Below are 20,478 nucleotides of genomic sequence, written 5' to 3' on the forward strand. Positions count from 1 at the left end.
ATATATATATATATACATACTACATTACATAACATACATACATACATCATACATATACATATATTATATAGATATATTATATATATATATATATATAATATAACTATATATATATATATATTATAGAATATCTCAATTCAAACTACAAATGTCCTTTAATATCTAAATTCACTTTACCTCCCAAATGATATATTTTCATATATGTACCGAAGGGGAATTTTTTAATTGATAATAATTTTTTTCCCCCATGGGATCGAACCACCGTCCAAGTGGACGGGGACGAAATCAGGACAGTCAGTGACGCTATCCAATCAGCCAACAGAGACGCTATAAGTTCATATCGATTCTGACCTTACAAATCACCCTCGATCTGGGTGCTTTCGTAATTAGAATCGATATGGAACCCCGTCTACCATGTTGGCCAATTCGAGCGTTTGACAGCACGTAGCCTTTTGTTATGAATAATTATCACATCGAACCGTGATCCATTTATATATCAATTCAAACTACAAATGTCCTTTAATATTTAAATTCACTTTACCTCCCAAATGATATATTTTCATATATGTACCGAAGGGGAATTTTTTTAATTGATAATAATTTCGTCCCCCCATGGGATCGAACCACCGTCCAAGTGGACGGGGACGAAATCAGGACAGTCAGTGACGCTATCCAATCAGCCAACAGAGACGCTATAAGTTCATATCGATTCTGACCTTACAAATCACCCTCGATCTGGGTGCTTTCGTAATTAGAATCGATATGGAACCCCGTCTACCATGTTGGCCAATTCGAGCGTTTGACAGCACGTAGCCTTTTGTTATGAATAATTATCACATCGAACCGTGATCCATTTATATATCAATTCAAACTACAAATGTCCTTTAATATCTAAATTCACTTTACCTCCCAAATGATATATTTTCATATATGTACCGAAAGGGAATTTTTTAATTGATAATAATTTCGTCCCCCCATGGGATCGAACCACCGTCCAAGTGGACGGGGACGGAATCAGGACAGTCAGTGACGCTATCCAATCAGCCAACAGAGACGCTATAAGTTCATATCGATTCTGACCTTACAAATCACCCTCGATCTGGGTGCTTTCGTAATTAGAATCGATATGGAACCCCGTCTACCATGTTGGCCAATTCGAGCGTTTGACAGCACGTAGCCTTTTGTTATGAATAATTATCACATCGAACCGTGATCCATTTATATATCAATTCAAACTACAAATGTCCTTTAATATCTAAAAAGGATTTTGACGTAGGAAAAATCTATTTCTGGGTGATTGGCTCGTGTCGCCCTATGAAAGGATCTTTAATATCATTCTTTCTAGGCAAAATTAATCTAAAATTACCAGAGAAAAACAAAATTAAGAAAATGTCAGTAAAACTGACTCGCTCACTCTATAAAAGAAGTGTCGGTATGAGAATAGGGGCGAGTGGGATCACTACCACGAGACATTCACCATTTAGACCTTCCAATCAAAATCCCCACTAGAGAGAGCTGATACTAACGGGTGATGCGGCCGCTACTACTACTACTAGGGACGCCACGGACAGCAGCGCCCCTAGCGGTCATCCTTAATCTATGAACATCTTGTCCTGCAGGGAGGGCAAACAAATACAGGGTGGGTTTCATAGGGCGACACGAGCCAATCACCCAGAAATAGATTTTTCCTACGTCAAAATCCTTTTTCTGGGCTCAGCTCGTGTCGGCCTATGAAAGAGTACCAGAGAAACAGACAAGATGGGAAAAAAGACAAATGAAAATCAGTTGTAAAAAGGAGGGATATAATATAAGTGAATCAGGTATATTACAGAATATAAACTAAGTACTTAAAGCTAACTTATTCTAAACAATGACATAAAAAGAAAGCCAATAATATAAAGTACTTAAAATTAACTTATATTAAACATAGTAATATACAATAATGGAATGCAATTTAACAAAATAGATTCACTTAAATAAGGTATTTACATAAATAAGGTATTTACATAATATACAAACACATTGTGGAAACCCAACTGGAAGATCTTCTTCAAAGCCGATTTATGAGTAGTAATAGTGCTGGCTGCTAAACCTTTTTCAAACAAGGATCTGAAAAAGGATATAGCTAAGTTAACTGTCATGGTTGTAGTGTTTGATTCTTTCAGGAAGGATGCTAATTTTTTAACAGCTGAGTCATATTGTCTAATAGTTGACTCTCTCTTATCTGATTCTAGGAAGAGGATGTTTTGTGGATCAATGTTAGCATCTTTGTTAGCCGCAAACTTCATGAAGTCCATAAAGTTAGGGTCTGAAGAATTCCTGAGGAAGCGAACACAGTCCTCATTTGTACTGATTGTGACAGCTTGGGATTGGGAATCCGTTGAGGTCGGAGACCCAATTCCAGAAGCAGAGGATACCAGTTGCTCTTGGGCCAGTTTGGAGCAATCAGGGCTACTAGTCCCTTGAAAGTCCTCAGCTTGCTCAAGACTTTCAAGAGAAGATTCACTGGAGGAAAGACATAAATTTTTCTCCACTGATTCCAATCTAACGACAGGGCGTCCGTGGCATAAGCCAGAGGGTCCAGGTTGGGGGCCACATAGCAAGGGAGCTTGTGGTTTGCTTGTGAAGCGAAGAGATCTACTTGGAGACCTGGGACTCTCCGGCATATCCACTGGAATGACCTGTCGTCCAGGGACCATTCTGATTCCAGAGGGACCGACCGGGACAAAGCGTCTGCTATCACATTTCTTACCCCCGCCAGGTGAGTGGCGGACAGATGCCATTTGTGTTTGTCTGCTAGTGCAAAGATGGCTATCATGACATGGTTCACATGTTTGGATTTGGACCCTCCCCTGTTGATGCAATGAACTACCACTGCACTGTCCAAAACTAGTCTTAGATGAGACTTTTTCGGGGGAAGAAGTCTCTTCAGGGTAAGAAATACTGCCATTGCTTCCAAAACGTTTATGTGGAGCTGGCGGAACTGAACTGACCAAGTCCCCTGAACTTGTTTGAATTGAGAATATCCCCCCCACCCGGACAGTGAGGCATCCGTGTGAATGGTTAACACTGGAAGGGGATATTGAAGGGGTACTAGTTTGGCCAGGTTCTTCACTTTTGTCCATGGACGGAGTTGATTGCGAAGGATCTGTGGAATTACTGACAACTTGTCTCGAGATTTGGCGTTTGCTCTCGATCGCCAAACTCGGTTTATATCTTTCAGCCTTGCTTTCAGGAGGATGTCTGTCACTGAGGCAAACTGAAGAGAACCTAGGATTCTTTCCTGGCTTCTCCTTGATGTTTGTTTGCATTTGAGAAATTGTTTCACAGACTTGGCTATTTCTTTCCGTTTGACCACTGGAATTGACAGATTGTGGGAAGACAAATCCATTGGATTCCTAGCCACTGAAAACGAGACTCTGGAGTAAGTCTGGATTTCGTTTTGTTTATCTGGAACCCCAGATGTTCCAGAAATTGAACTACCTTTTTCGTGGCTTTGAGACATTCCTCGACTGTTGGTGCCCAGATCAACCAATCGTCGAGGTATGCTGCTACCATTATCCCCTGAGTTCTCAATTGCTGCACCACCACTTCTGCTATTTTCGTGAATACCCTGGGGGCTACATTCAGACCGAAGGGCATCACTTTGAATGAGAATGTCTGATTTCCTAGTCTGAATCCTAGGAATGGGCGGAAGTGCCTGGCTATAGGGATATGATAGTATGCGTCTGTAAGATCGATGGAGCATGTGACGGCTCCACGAGGAAGTAAGGTCCTTACCTGCGAGATGGTAAGCATTTTGAACTTGTCGCAACGAATGAAAGAGTTTAGCCTTGACAAGTCTAAGATTACCCTTCTTTTTGTTGAGCCTTTCTTTGGCACGCTGAATAAGCGACCTTGAAATTTTAGATGCTTGACTCTCGCAATAGCTCCTTTCTGAAGGAGTTCGCTCGCATAATCTGTCAATTCCTTTGAAGGTTCCTGATAAAATGATTTGATTGGAGGAGGATCTTTGATCCAACTCCAACCCAATCCCTTGGACACTATGCTCTGTGCCCAATTGCTGAACCCCCACCTGTGACGGAAGAGGAACAGCCTCCCTCCTACCTGGGGAGCCTCACTGTTGTTGGGCGGGTTGACCTCCACGCCCTCCTCTGAACTGCCTACCCCTTGTCGCTCTTCCTGTGCCACGCTGGCGAAAGTGGCCTCTCGCTCTGCTACCTCTCAACTGCCTATTAAAGGGAGGATAAGCCTGACCTTCATACATAGGGTTGAAGGCCGGCGAGAGTGCGTAGGAGGTCGAGGGTTGCGACTGAGGAGACAACAGGAGGATGGGTTGGGTCTGTTTTGAGGTTGAAGGTTGTCCCTGTTGGGTAACTGGGACGGCCTGAACGAATTGCTGTTGCTGCTGATGTTTTTGGTAAGGCTGGAACCTTTTACCAGACTTCTTTAGTTTCTTACCAGCAGCGGGGGCGGATTCTTGTTTCCTCTTAGAGGAGATACCCCACCTAGCTCTAAGGCTCTGGTTGAGCCTAGCAGCCTCATGGTGCACCTCATTCACAGCGGACTCTGGGAAGAGGTCCGCCCCCCACATGCTGGAAGCCAGGAGTCTATTAGGTTCGTGCCTAATAGTGCATTCCTGCAGAACGTGCTTTCAGCAGTTCCTCCTAGCTTGGAAGAAGTCGAAAGCATCCGTCTGAACCGTTTGAAGCTGAGACTTGGCCAGAATCTTAAATAGAGGTTCTGTGCCATACGATAGAGCAGCCATCTCAGTGATAATTAGAGAATTGAGGGATCTTCCAAACCTAGTTCGAGCGTCGAACTCTGCCTGGATCAAGGTATCAGGCAGCCTTGGAAGCTTTTCGCCAAACTGGTCCATTGCACAGTCCGGTTTGAGCTTACCAAGCGTGAAAGTGGCAGGCAAGTTCTCCCACAATTCTCCGAAGGCTGGAAAGAGCGGAGAAGTAGAATCCGCTTCCCTCAGCTGTGGCATGGGCTCATCCTTGAGGACTGCCTGAAGAGTCGCTTCCACTATTTTGGTAGCGAACGGAAGAGAAGCCTCCTCCTCCGTCGCAAAAATAGTAAAAGGACTCTTGAAAGCCTGGAGCTTAGTGTTGGTACACTCCCAGTCCTCAAGGCAGTGAACCCATTCCCGCTGAGCGTGCTCTCTACTATAAAGCACGTTCTCTCTAGAGATCTTGTCCTCCCTAGTGAGTGCCGCCACGGTCAGCCTAGCATATCCAATGAAAGGCTGCGTCAATCCCGGAGGATAAAACTCAAAGTCCTCAATCCTTCGAGTTCCACACTCCGGGACAGAGATCATACCGTCCTTGAATGGAGCGTAAGCGGCCACTCTCCATGGGTTATCCATGGAGAAGGCTGGTAGCGACTCATAAGGAGGTAGCTGGAGAATACCAGCACCTGCTACTGGGGAGACTGGCTGAGGAGCCTGAGCAAGCCCAGCTACTCGGTCCTCATTCTCTCTAACTCTGTTAGAGAGATCTTGGATGGACTGGCCCGACTGACTCAGAGTGCTCGACAGCTGTGCGAACATCTGTTCGAACTTGGTTCCGAGGGCGGAGACCTGTGAGCCTACCATCTCTCCTACCTGTTGCATCACCACTGCTGAGAAGGCAGTGGGATCAAAGGTGCTCGGTCCCGCTACTCCAACCGGCGTTGCCGGAGTGGATGCGGTGGAGGCCGGAGAAGGCATTGGCTCAGCTGGAGCGCGAGCCTTCTCCTTAGAAGCCTTGCTTCTAGAGCTCTTGGAGTATGAAGAGCTCGGCTTAGCCTTCACCGCGTCAGCATAGGAAGTCGAAGACTTCTTAGCTGAAGAAGACGACGACGACTTTTTAGAAGTCGTCTTATGGAGGGTCTTCAGTTCTCTCTGTCCCTTCACCTTTGGGGGTACAGAGAGAGCGGGAGAGCGGGCAGGGATCTCAGATCCCGAAAAGCCTTGGAAAGAAGCAGTAGAAGAAGGGACAGGAGAAGATCCAGGAGCGCCCAAGGAAAGACCTTGGGCGCCCGACACACCTACCTCAACCAACAAATCCTCCGCACCTACCGCCATAGGCTCAATATTTAGGTCCAAGGTTGCGACGTCTGGGACCGTCTCCTGCGTGGCCACGGCCCTGAACGACTGCTGCACCTCTTGCTGGATGGAGGCGATGAGAGGGGCTGCAGAGTTAGGGTCAACGTAGCCTGTTGACTTGCCGCCGGGGAAGATCTGAACGGCCAGCTTCTTATCCAAGATGTATGGCTGGCCCTTGGCGGCGTTCTTTTATTTGTGTTCTTCCCCGAAAGCCCCGCCCACCACGCCACCCAAGACCTTCCCAGGGTTGCTAGGGCGACTTCCCTCACACCGGCAGCCTGAAAGAGAAGGCAAATGAAGCTTCTAGTGGCGGGGACGGGGTTTAACAAGCTTATGACTAAGTGTTGTTAGTAATACGATAAAGAAGTCTAAAATCGACTTACCCCCCCCACCAGCTGACTGACAAGGTCGTAACAGATGGCGCAGGCTTCCGGGTGCCAGACGATCATGGCGTTGTGAGTCGTGGCACACGCGACGTGAGACCTGCACTCATCGTGGGCGCAGGGGTCGTACAGAGTTGGTAGCCTGTAAGTGGAAAGATACATAAGCATCAGAAGAACACTTACAGCCTAACAATTGCTCCGCTGCATGCCGGAGCGAGAAAGTTAGATTAAACCAGAGCCCCGCCATAATACGTGTGGTAACAAGATGGTTGGAGTTTGTCCAAGGCTACGCCGGAGACAGGAGAAAGAATCCAACCAGGTGTGGTGGTGAGAGATGAAACCACGACGGAAAACGACGGAGATGGTATACACACAGTTATATAATACTAAAATTCATCGTAAAATTAGGGTATATCCTTAAATATAACGAAATAAATATCAGACTTTTCCCCCGTCTACTAGAAGAGTGCCCGGAGGAAGGATATAGTAGGCAAGCAATAGACCACTAGTAGTGACCACCCCGCCCGCTGGCGGAGCCAGACGAACTATAACCAAAGGTGCCCCGGGTGCGGCGGAAGGCTCCGTTCGTTATAGTAGGGGAAAGGTGGGACTGAGCAATGGGGGGGGGGGGTGCCCGGCGTAACGCGGCGGGAGAGAGAGAGGGGGGGGTGGCCTACTCCTCCCCGTCCCAACAACTACCCGCTCGGTGACCCGGTACCCGAAACAATGTGGTCGCCCTATACCCCAGCTGGGAAGAACCCCTGGCCTCCTCAGAGAAGGAGGGAGAAGGCTACTGAGGTTGTAATGGCAACCAAGGGGTCCCCCAGACCCCTCCCTATACCTGGTAGGGAGGGAAGGGGAAGGGTAAGGTGCAATGGAACACGTGACCGCAAGTGGCCTAAGCCGCGATAGCAACACAACCGTGGGAGGGCCACGTGAACCAGGCTGTACCAATACATGGTACATGCACCTAGGCTAGCCTAACACCCTAAATAGAACTAAAATTACATCGTAAAGGTGGAAAAAGACACTTTTAGTAAAAGAAAAAGAAGCCCAGGAGGAGGCAAACTGTTCCGAGGAACAGAAGACTACTCGGAGCCAGCGATAGCCGATGAAGAGCAAGAGCCGGGATGCTGGGCCAGAAACACAGAATAGCCCTAAATACCAAACTAAGAGAATTGGTAAACGGGCTAACCTAGCTAAAAAGGCGATGTAAAAAAAAACGATGAACGTGATATAGTAAGCCCATAAGTACAAGAAGTCCCAGTATGGAAGACCGGGAATTCTTAACATGAGGCAGCATGGCGCCGCCACGAGTCGACCGGGAAACCGTATATGACCTATTAGAAGGAAAATACTGGTCCCTGGAAGACTAAAATACGGTAAAATACTACTTATGAGGCACTTAACTTAGCCGATGCGATGGCAGCACGTTCCATGATGGATAAGGAGGTAAATCCAAAGATAAACAGCACAAGTGAAAAAATGCGTACAACGCGTACTGCTAATAATTAAGGATGACCGCTAGGGGCGCTGCTGTCCGTGGTGTCCCTAGTAGTAGTAGTAGCGGCCGCATCACCCGTTAGTATCAGCTCTCTCTAGTGGGGATTTTGATTGGAAGGTCTAAATGGTGAATGTCTCGTGGTAGTGATCCCACTCGCCCCTATTCTCATACCGACACTTCTTTTATAGAGTGAGCGAGTCAGTTTTACTGACATTTTCTTAATTTTGTTTTTCTCTGGTAATTTTAGATTAATTTTGCCTAGAAAGAATGATATTAAGGATCCTTTCATAGGCCGACACGAGCTGAGCCCAGAAATTCACTTTACCTCCCAAATGATATATTTTCATATATGTACTGAAGGGGAATTTTTTAATTGATAATAATTTCGTCCCCCCATGGGATCGAACCACCGTCCAAGTGGACGGGGACAAAATCAGGACAGTCAGTGACGCTATCCAATCAGCCAACAGAGACGCTATAAGTTCATATCGATTCTGACCTTACAAATCACCCTCGATCTGGGTGCTTTCGTAATTAGAATCGATATGGAACCCCGTCTACCATGTTGACCAATTCGAGCGTCAAAGGATCTCCGCCCTGCTCTGGAGTGGAGCGTGCCGCTTGGGCTCCCCGGTGTCCCCATAGGCCTGTCCTCCTCCTCTCCACTGTCCCGGCCACCTCTCCGAAGGTAGGGGGTCCCCCAAGTAGACGTCGTGAGCCGATGAAGTTAGTCAGGTGTTCCCCCGGTCCGTGGTCTGGGACCCTTTGTGGGAGGTGTTTCAGTTCTGGGGCCCCTCCTTCCCCCAGCTGGGTCCACAGGTCTCTCGGGTGGAGCAGGCTCCCTGGAGGGTACTCCCCCTCTCTCTCTCCCACGTGGATTGTTCCAACCGCCCTGCCCGCTCACCCCCAGGCCAGGAGCCGTTGCAGGAAAGACAAGAGGAGGGGTCGTTTGTTAGAGGACAGGTCATCATTGGATTCGTCGTGCAGGTCCTCCCATAGGAGGAGCTGTAGATTCAAGAGGAGGTGTTGTGAGGGGAGTTGAGGACGTTCTTTCTCCTCCTCCCTGGACCACCGGTCCCGTTCTTCTCGTCGTATCCGCAATCGCAGAGATCGTAGTAGGAGCGGCTGCCACCATCCGCTCTGAGGTCGGTGGCAGGCCCCGCAGTGGATCCGCACGCGGAGTGCTCTGTTCAGCCTTGGGTCTTTCCCTCTGCAGTCCCGGTGGATCCTGCTCCAATTCCCGTAGCCCAAGCATCCCCCCTCACAGTTCAGACGGGCTCACTCCTGTCTAGAGCCTCTGCTCCCACCTAGCACGTGTTTGGAGTGGGGATTTTCGTCTTCACGTTCCCCGGGCGGGCCACTCCCCACGTCTGGAGGGGGGCCCATGACAGCCCCCCCGGCTCGGGCGGAGCCTCTGCCCCTGGGGGCGCTTCAGTTCACTTTGGAAGACTCCGGTAGGAGCCAACAGCCCCCTTCCCCCCACACCGCAGCTGGTGGCGGGTCCCTTGACGCCCTTGGAGGACTTCAAAGACGAGGCTTTTGCCCAGAACAGTCTCCAGAGCTCCCTGGAGGGTCAGGGCCCCATGGACGAAGGGTCAGTTTCACATAAGTGACTTACCAAACAATTACATTAGCTGTAAGCTTTCTTACCTCTGGCAGTAAAGAATTCAAATTTCCTGGCGGCGGCATCAGCGCTGCCATCATTCGTGTAGGTGATACAGGTCCCGCCCACTTTTCAGAATACCTGGTATTGCTGAGCTAACTATTGTCAATTCATTTTCTGCTGGCCACGGAGGAACACTGTGGTTTTTTGTTGCAGTCGACTTTTGTCGCCATATCGGATTGTATCTTTTGGTGATGTATTATTTCTTGGTTGTTTTTTTTGCTTCATCAGTTAGCTGCCTTGTTATTAGCAAGTTACTGCAAAGATGTCTGATGCTAGTTCATCGTCAGTTAGGTTTTGCAGCAGTGACTGCAAAACTATGTTGCGATCCACACTCCAAATGTGTTAAATGTAGGGGTCAGTGCTGTAGCAAGGAATTAACTTGTGATGAGTGCCATAGTTTAGATGAACAAGGTTGGAAGACTTTTCAAGTTCATTTGGATAAAATGGACAAAGATAGGAAAAGGAAAGCATCTCTTAGAGCTGGTAGTAAAGCTAGAGTAGAGACAACTCGTGTGCCGCCAACTCGGTAAACTCGCCACCATCCTCCCGTTCTCCCATTGGTTCCTGATGCTAGTCACCGCTGTAAGATCATGCTCTCCTATTGGTCAGCATCTGTCCCATCATGCCTCTATGGAAAGGCGTTCCTTGACCCTTTTTTGCGGCAGCATTATCGTAAACACCTGGAATTCGTTCGTTCACATAGATTTCGTTTGTTAACGTAAATTCGTGTTGGGGATTTTGCTTTCGTTGTACTGTAAGTTACTTTATCGTGTTGTGTGTGAACTTAATTACTTACGTTATTAGCCATGGGTCCCAAGAATGTTGCTGAAGTTCGCAGAAAGAAGAGGATGCCTTCTATGAAGACGAAGATGGAGATAGTCAATAAGTGTTAATGTTTTCTGCCATTTGTTAATGTGTTTCGTAAAGTTTAGTGTTCATGTTTTCTGCCATTTTTTAATGAGTTTCGAAAAGTTAAGTGTTCATGTTTTCTGCAATTTGTCCTCCTCCTCTGTCACCACTTTTGGACATCGCCTCACTCGAAAGGTAAGCTTCCACATTTTACTACATACGTACGTACATGTACTTACAGTATTTTTTTTACCCTGTACACTAATACACTTTATTTACAGGTACAGTCATGGTTAGGTTAGGTATTGAATGGTCCAAATTGTTGTATTTCCTTGTTTATTGGTCAATTTAGCTTAATATAAAATTTACTGTGGTGTTTTTGTAGGGCTTGGTACGAATTAGGCAATTATATGTAAAACGTAGTTCTAGATACGAAAAAATCTGGTTACGAAGGCTGCTTCGGAACGGATTAATTTCGTAACCTGAGGCACTACTGTACTCCATTCCAGGTATCCCATGTTTCCGATCCCAACACCATTTCCATGTTAAGAGTCCAAAATGGACAAGAACTTTGAGTTCTTGGGGAAATCCTTAATGGATTTAGGGATGTCTTTTCGTGCTTTTGTAGAGAAGTTAAGTGAAAAGGCCAGTATTGGGCCAAGTGTCGGTGTTGTGTCCGAGGAGGCGGCTGTCCATCCCCCCATTTCTCCTAGACGAAGATCACTGTCTCATTCCCCAGCACCTGGGAGACGAGGGGTGTTGCCCACGGTCAGTTGCCAACTCCGTCGAAGTAGTCGACTCGTGAGTGCCTAAGAAACACCACTGGAAAGGCATAGATATCAGTGACGTGCAGTTGTTGTCTGACTCAGAAGTGCAGTCACCTGTGTCGAGGCGACAGGTGTGGAGTGAATTAATGTCGCACCCATTGAAGAGACATGCCCCTTGTGTGAGAGGTACGTCGCTTCCTATTAAGAAATCCAAGAAGCACTGGAGTCCATAACCTTCCTGCAGTTTCACTCCGGACCAGATTTTCTGGGAAGATCGTCAGTCCTCTTCTGATAGTGTAGCTTCGGACGAATTTAGACCCTCGTGTGGTCCAGTGCTCGCTCACTTGCGAAGTCAACTCGCCTTGTCGTGTATCGATAGGAGTTTTGACTCGTTTGCCTCATACGTCTCGTATTGTTGCGACTCTCAGTCGATCGTTTTTGATGAGCCTGACGACAGCCACGACTTCGACTTCGACCAAGGATGATTTGAAGACCAAACCTTTGTTAGAAGATTCCACTTTGGGCCCTTTTAGACATCAATTTCAAGAATTAATGGTCTTTTTGAAGAAAGCAATGAACCAGACTGAAGAAGATGATGGGGTGTCTTCCGTCTGTCAGAAGAGGAAACTCAAGACCAGGAATTGAAAGCTTCTTCAGCTTATTCTAGTCTGTTAAGGTTCCTTTTACAGACTTATCCAGACTTTTTTGAGCCAGCTTCACCTTCTCCTCTGTCGATGTTCGTGAAGAATAGATCAGCGCCGTCGGGTTTACCAAAACCAGTTCTCTCTCAGTCCTCGTAGAAAGCACTGAAGGAAGTAGAAGAGTGGCTTGCTAAGAAGAGGGAGTCAGGCAAGGCTTCGTTTACCTACCCTCTGTGGAAGCTGCAGAATAAAACCCACAGGTTTTATGCGACAGGAGAAGTTCCTTCCTTGGGAGTATCTGCCTCCTCCCAAGGAGACTTCTCCGGCCTCTTAGACTCGCGCAGAAGAGCAGCATTCTTGGCTGCAAAAGTGTAGTTCTCTTCACCCGAGTTGGATCAAAGTCTTCAGTTTTCTGAATTGGACAATAGCAGCGTTAGCCAGAAAAATAGAAGATTGCCAGTCTCTGGATGAAGAATTTTCTGCGGACTGGCTCAATGTTTTGTCCTGTGTGGACATGGCAGTGAGAGATGGTTCAGGGGAATTGGCCGCTCTGTTTACTATGGGAGTACTCAGGACGAGAGAACGATGGTGTTCCTTCACATCTCGAGGAGTAATCACAAACCAAAAATCGTCATTGTTGTTATCCCCCTTGAGTAAGTCTCACCTGTTCCCAGAAGAAACTGTTCAACAGGTACTGTCGGACCTCGAGAAAAAGTCTACTAATGACCTTCTTTCACAGTCAGCGAGAAGGTCTAAGGAACCTCCAGCGACGAGAGCTAAAGCATCCCCCTCTACAAAAGCACCCCTTTTGAAGAGGCAAGTCAAGGTGGCAGCAGAGACCAAGGACTAACCTACGACCAACCTCTAAGTCTACCAAGAAACCTCCCTTTAAAACAGCATAAGAATGAACGAAAGGTCCTTCACACACCCGTTGGTGCGAGACTCCACGACTATTGGGAGGAATGGAGTCGAAGAGGAGAGGAACAGTGGGTAATACAGGTGCTTCAAGAGGTATATGTGATCCCATTTATGCAGGATCCACCACTGTCCAATACACCTATTTGACAGCATACTCGACAGTGTCAACAAGAGCTTTGGCTTTAGCCAAAGAAGTAGAACTCATCAGCATAGAAGCCTAGAGGAGGTATCAGACAAGAACTCCATAGGATTCTTCAACAGGCTCTTTATAGTCCCCAAGGCATCAGGGTGATGGAGACCCGTGTTGGATGTAAGCGCTCTGAACCTCTTCATCCGGAAGACGAAATTCCGAATGGAAACCAGTCGATCGGTGATGTCGGCCATCCAACCGGGCGACTGGATGGTGTCTCTCGACATGAAGGATGCATACTTCCATGTCCCCATCCAACAGAACTCCAGGAAGTTCCTGAGATTTGTCTTCAAGAGGAGGATCTTCCAGTTCAGAGTCCTCTGCTTTGGACTGTCAACTGCCCCTCAAGTATTTACTCGGATTCTCACTCCCCTAGGAAAATGGCTGCATTTGATGGGGATCAACACAGCTTTTTACTTAGACGACTGGCTCGCTCCAGTCGTCAGTGTGTGAAGGACTTAGAGAAGACCCTTATTTTGACGCAACAATTGGGTATTCTAATAAACATGGAGAAGTCCCAATTGATTCCAACTCTGAGGATTCTCTATTTAGGGATGATACTAGACTCTAGCTTTTCGGGCTTTTCTCTCCTCGAAGAGGATAGAATCCTGCCTGTCGACAGTCCAACAATTTCTTGTTCGCCCATCCTACTCAGCCCTCGAATGGATGAACCTCCTCGGGACCTTGGCTTCAGTGGAGAGTTTTGTCAAGTTAGGCCACCTACACATGAGGTCGCTTTGGTTCTTCCTGAAAGCAAATTGGTCTCGGAAGACGCAACCGGACTCGCTAGTCTTCCCTTTGACAGTTTAGATAAAAGTGGGTCTTTGTTGGTGGCATTCGAGGGAAAGATTACAAGAAGGACTTTCCCTAGTCTCTTGTAATCTTTCCCTAGTCGTGTCAAACCCCCGACCTGCAGTTCTTCTCAGATGCCTCAGACAGCAGATGGGGAGCCCTTCTAGGAGACAGGAGAGTATCTCGTTCTGTAGACAGAACGAGAAAAGTCCTTACACATCAATGTGAAAGAATTAAAAGTCATCTTCTTAGGACTACAAGCGTTCAACCCTCTAGTCACTGGAAGGAAAATAGTGATCTATTCAGACAACACCACAGCGTTGTCATACGTACGGAAGCAAATAGGGACCCACTCGTTCTCTCTCAACAAGATAGCTGAGATCTCCTCACCTGGACGAACGGGAAGAGGATCACCCTTTTTCCAAGATTTGTCCAAGGAAAAATGAACATTATTACAGATGAACTGAGTTGTGTGAATCAGGTTTTACCGACAGAATGGACTCTGAACGAGAGAGAGTGTGTCAGGACCTCTGGAAGCTTTGGGGAAGACCATCAATAGACCTGTTGGCCACAGCAAGGAACAATTGCCTCCCTATTTTCTGTTCTCCGATTCCAGAACCACTAGCATGGAGAACAGGTGCAGTGCTGCTAGATTGGACAGGACTAGATGTTTATGCTTTTCCTCCCTTCGGGATGATAAGAGAGGTATTAAACAAGCTTCAATCACACCAGAATGTGACAAAGACCCTAGTAGCTCCATTCTGGCCCAGGAAAGAGTGGTTCCTGGACCTTCTCAGTCTGCTTGTGGATTTTCCCAGACTACTTCCACAAAATCCATCGCTTCTCAGAACAACCCCATTTCAACTGATATCACCAAGGAATGTCCACTCTGGCCCTAACAGGATTCAGACTGTCAGGAACCTCGTCAGAACTATTGAGTTTTTAAGCCCTCCCTACCTTCCCCGTGTATCTGAGGGCAGGAATCTTAGAGGCATGGAAAGGACTGGAGACCGGGTCATAGGTCGTGTGCTCTTCAACCCCTGGGGCATTACCTGGCTAGGGTAGGGGGAGGAGTAACTAGTTTTTGCTGGTCGATACTGGATTGACGTCCCATTACCTGGCTCGGGTAGGGGGAGGAATAGCTAGTTTTTTCTGGTCGATACTGGATTGACATCCAGGTTTCTCCTACGATAGTAGTTCCGGGTAAGTATAGCTAGGAAAAATACAAATTACTAAGAATTTGTGATATTTTTTCATATTGTGTTTTTGACTAAACAGATTTTTATGATAAAAATAATTTACAGTGTACTTAAAGTAATAATGCTCTATGAAGCTCATTCCAGGTTAGCCCTGGACTGAGCATTATAGGTGCATGCTCTCTCTCTCTCTCTCTCTCTCTCTCTCTCTCTCTCTCTCTCTCTCTCTCTCTCTCTCTCTCTCTCTCTCTCTCTCTAAGGTTCATGTAAGATGTATATTTGAAATTATATTGAATTAAAATGTTTTGGATAATAGAGCATATTGTACTTATAATGCAGTCATGTATCTATTAAACTCATTCCAGGTTGGGCCCTGGACTGAGCATAATAGGTGTACAATTCTCTCTCTCTCTCTCTCTCTCTCTGTAAGGATAATGTAAGTATTTGAAATATTACTACTGTAAACTTGTTTATGATAAAGCATGTACAATATTTAAAATATTTGCTAATCACTTATATTTTATTTTCCAGTCTGCTTTTACTTAAAAAAATGAAAATAATTAGTGAATATATTAAATATTGTACAATATGTTCTATGTATCATCAAAAATCTTTACAGCAATATCATTTCAAGTACATCTTATTTACCCTTAGAGAGAGAGAGAGAGAGAGAGAGAGAGAGAGAGAGAGAGAGAGAGAGAGAGAGAGAGATATATTCAAACACCTATTATGCTCAGTATGAGGACCAACCTGGACTGAGCTTACTAGATACATAACTGCATTATACATAGGCTGTAAATCATTTTATCATAAAATCAGTGTTATGAAAAAATACATTGATTATCGAATAGTGTTGCTCTTTGAAAAGAAGCTAATTAGTAATAATTTTAGAGTTTTGGTCCTTAGAAAAAAATCTGCAAATTAGTGAAAGTTCCCCATGGAAAAGCAAATAATGTATACCACAAAAATCTGCAACAAATTACACTACTGAAACATGAAACAAGTAAAACTGGGTGTGTGGCTGGGGGATATTATATGTAAAGTGTACTGAAATAAGAATAGTTTGCATATAGTTACCTTTACTATCAGGATTTTCTTCAGAATTAACCCAATCATAATTTTTGTGGAACTTAGTGGTGTTTTCATAAAATGGTTAGTTTGTTGCATGTTTTCAACTCACAAGATGTGATTTACAGGTGTGCTGCTTCATTACAGGCCCACTGAGGTGTTGCTCCTAAATGACCCAAATCTCATTTGAGAGATGAGAGATATTGAAACTTTGGAGATGACTCTACAGTGTTACTCAAGCTGCTTTTAGGAAAAGTTTGCAGGGAGGATCACTCTTTTTCTAAGTGGCTGTTAGATGATATGTGTTGATCCTTATACCCAAGGACTTCATTTATGATTATTTTTTTTATTTTTATTTTTTTTTACAGAGGAAAGTGTTGGTATAGGTGTGTGTCTTTTAATGGCAGAGTGTTATCTTGGTGTATATCAGCCAGAGAAAGTTTTACCAGTTATTGCCCACACAGAAACAACCTTTCTTCCACAACCTCTTCCACACACACCTTCTCCAAAGCAACCTCCACCACAAGAAAAAGAAAACAAGTAAGTTTTTTTCATGTAAAATGTAAATAAGTTAAATCCCACCTATTGGGTAAAGTTAAATGCCATGTATTGTGTAGTATACAGTGGACCCCCAGATTCGCGGGTTCATGCATAGCCCCCCCCCCCCCCCCCCCCCCCCCACCCCCCCCCCCCCCCCCCCACACACGAATACATAAAATCTGTAAATTCTTAAAACTCCCTAAAATGCTTAGAACTACCTGTTTTGATCATTCAAATGCAAAAAAACCTAAAAAAATATGCGTATACCTGAGTATTTTAATAATTTTATCACAAAAAAGTGCATTTAGTCATGAAAATATGAAAATATTACTGTAGTGAATATTTGTCAGTAAAGAATGCAGTGAATTGGTGAATTTTCCACAAATAATGCATATACTATATGTTCCATAGAGAAATCCGTAAATCAGTGAGTCTGGGAATCTGGGGGTTTACTGTACTATTTTTAGAAAGTAGATTAAGGATGGTTTTAAATGCAATATTTCTTATGCAGATACAAACCTTTGCATTACAGCAAACAGAAGTACTGTAGTAAGATTGAGGAAATGATATATATGATCAAACAAATTATGTACTCTTACAAATCCTGCAATCCATCATTTGGAATTGGGTAATGTGCTGAATTGTCAGTTGAAAAGTAAGTGGAGCACTAATTAGCATCCATATCCTTTGGATGCCCCTTGTATCACTTAGTGAAAGCTTCCATTTTTTCACTGTTCTATGCATGTAGGTGTGTATCAAGAATTCTTCACTGACCTGGCTTTGTAATCCTGTTCTACAAGGCAAACAAATTGGTCTCCTCCTCAAGTGAAGAAACAAGGACTGACTGCTTGAATAGGCTTCATACCTTGGCTTTGTCGACTCCTATTCATTCTGGAGGGAGAGTGTATACTGAGGCATTAAATAAGGAAGTTTACTTCTAGTAGATTGTCAGCATGGAGGATAATAAATTTTCCATGCAGTATAAGAAAGAAGAAGCCACAATAGATCAGGTTTGTTATGCCACAAACCTATCATTACTCATATGCAGCCCACAGTTGTTGACTCCTATTCATTCTGGAGGGAGAGTGTATACTGAGGCATTAATAAGGAAGTTTACTTCCAGTAGATTGGCAGCATGGAAGATAATAAATTTTCCATGCAGTATAAGAAAGTAGAAGCCACAATAGATCAGGTTTGTTACACCACAAACCCATCATTACTCATATGTAGCCCACAATTGTAGTCTTTTAATGTCCCAGACTAGAGTCTGTCAAAGAGGCAGAAGAAAGCAGCAGTAGATTTATCCATGTTGCCTAGATCCTCAGGTACTCATCAATCGCCAGCCTCCTTTTTGGGCACAACACTGTTAACAGCTGAGCAGAATTCCCAGAGTGTTGCTTCCATTGCTACAGGATTCCCTACTCCCTACATAGCCACTTGTAAAATAATACCCTCTAATTTAAGGGGATTAAATATTTCTTTATATACACATACATATACATTATATATAGTAAGTGTATGTATACACATATACATAATATATATTTTTGTACATTCAACTTCCCAGGCAGATATATACTTAGCTATAGACTCCGTCGTCCCCGACAGAAATTCAAATTTCACGGCACACGCTACAGGTAGATCAGGTTATCTACCCTCCCGCCGCTGGGTGGCGGGACTAGGAACCATTCCCGTTTTCTAATCAGATTTTCTCTGTCGCCGGTTCCGACAACACCGTTGTTGGTTCCTCCTGACCTGATTTTCACTTTTCGTTCGCCTTTGATCTTCTGGACTGTCTTTTTGGTGAAGTATTGGATCGTTGGTTTGGCATTCGCTATTGTGGATTGTTTTTGGATTACACTTTTGGATTTTTTCTTAGAATGTCAGACTCTGCTTATGTAATTAGAGTGTGTGTGAATGAGGGGTGTAATGTGAGGCTACCGAAGGGTTCGGTAGACCCTCACACTGTATGCAAGAGGTGTCGGGAGAATGAGTGTTCTTTTACTAATCCTTGTGAGGAGTGTGAATGTCTGAACGAGGAAGGATGGAATACTCTAACTTCCTACTTGAGGAAGTTAGAGAAGGATAGAATTAGGAAGGCTTCTTCTAGAAGCACGAGTAGGTCTCGTTCTAACGAGCCAGTTGAGGATACGGTAGTTCCTATTCTTAATGTAGTTGTAGCATCCTCTCCTACGGTTTCAGCTCCTTCGCCCTTCACCGAACCTGTGGATTCGTCCGTGGAGATGGCTAACATGAAAGCTGCTTTACGAAGGATGGAGCTTCAAATGCTTGCATGGGAAGGTAAGAGTGCAGTGTTCCCAGTGCAGTGGAGGGGGCGTCTGATCGGCTCTGCAATGCTCCCAGGCCTAGACCTCTTCCAAACTCCCAGGCCCAGTGGAGGAGGAATGTCGAAAGCCGTAAGGAGGTTGTGGAGAATCCCCACCGATCAGGCGTCCCTTCGGCAGGATCTGTCGTTTCGTCCCAGACTGCCAGGGATCGCCGTTGTAAAGGCATCCTTAAACAGTGCTTTTCTTCGTCTGATTCGGCTTCTCCTAGACTTGGTTGAAGTTCGGCTGAGGAGTCGCGCCCCTTGAAGAGGACCTGGAAGGCTCCCAGCAGTATGTTGGACTCCAGCCCGGAGCGGTTCCCAGAGGAGTCTCCTGCGGACAGGAAGAGAGCCAGAAGAGCCCCTTTCAGCCTTGTACCTAGTGTGGAGCCTCCTTCAGCTTCTAGACCTTTTTCACCGCCCTTGGAAGCGGACCAAGAGGGTTCTACTGCGAAGATCCTTCTCAATCTGCAAGAGCAGATTTCGTCTCTGGTGGGCGCTCTGGTTAGAGATCCTCCTCGCAGGAAGGACGTATCGCTTCCAGTTAAGAGGTCTCAGCGCCCTCCGCTAAAGAGGAGCTCCTCTCGAGACAAGAGTTTGCCTCCGAGAAGCTCCAAGCGCCTCTCCCCAGTTAGGCTCTCTCGCCCTGACAAACACGGTTCTCCTGATGCTCGCACCTCTCCTCGCAGCCATGTTTCGCCTCGAGGACGCAGCTCCCCTTGAAGGCGCGCATCTTCTAGCAAGCTCTCGCCGCCGACCAGGCGCACAGCACCAGACGTGTGCATGGTATCTTCCAGGTGCGCGGTGCCATCCAGCCGTGAGGCGCCAGCCAGCCGCGAGGCGCCAGCCAGCCGCGAGGCGCCAGCCAGCCGCGCGGCGCCACCCAGCTGCAAGGCGACAACCAGCCGTGAGGCGGCAGCCAGGCTCGAAGCGCCACCCAGCCGCAATGCGCCAGCCAGGCGCGAAGCGCTACCCAGCTGCGATGCGCCAGCCAGGTGCGAAGCGCTACCCAGCTGCGATGTGCCAGCCAGGCGCGTGGCGCTGGACAGGCACTCGACTCCTACCAGGCGCTCTTCTCCTGCTAAGCGTTCTCCTTCGGTCGACCGCTTCTCTTCGCTTGGAAGCGCCTCTCCTCGCAAGTGCTCCTCCCCTTTCAAGCTCTCGTCACCAGACAGGCGCTCTTCGCCTACCAGACGCTCTCCTTCCTTCGGCCGCAAATCTCCTTGCAGATTTGCAGAGGAAGGCCTCGATGAAGTTTCGGAGGAGGAAACTCCTAGAGTTGCAGCGCTATCGGACTACAAGACTTTGGCGGCCCTACTGGTCCAGGAATCGGCGATTCGCTCAGCCCAGCTGCTCCTCCCTCTCCTCGGTCACTGTTCTCCAGCACTAGGACGGCAAAGACTTCCTCCTTCTTAAAGATGCGTCCGACCATTTTGATGAGGAAAGCCCTCCAATCGGTAGGAGCATGGTTTAAGTCCAAAGAGGAGGCAGGGAAGACAGTTTTTTCTTGTCCTCCCTCCAAGCTATCGGGAAGGAGAGGTATGTGG

The 20,478-nt window shown here is 46.3% G+C and overlaps 1 protein-coding gene across 1 annotated transcript in view; it reads left to right on the forward strand.

Moving 5' to 3' along the window:
* LOC135217133 (CCR4-NOT transcription complex subunit 10-A-like) overlaps positions 1-20,478 on the forward strand; it is a gene marked incomplete in the record, with an annotated part of 352,258 nt that overhangs the window by 62,359 nt on the left and 269,421 nt on the right. Inside the window, 1 exon segment of the mRNA XM_064252844.1 lies at positions 16,434-16,605. Within this exon segment, the coding sequence (XP_064108914.1) occupies positions 16,434-16,605 (172 nt within the window).

This window comes from Macrobrachium nipponense, chromosome 19 (genome assembly GCF_015104395.2).
Source record: "Macrobrachium nipponense isolate FS-2020 chromosome 19, ASM1510439v2, whole genome shotgun sequence".
NCBI lineage: Eukaryota > Metazoa > Arthropoda > Malacostraca > Decapoda > Palaemonidae > Macrobrachium > Macrobrachium nipponense.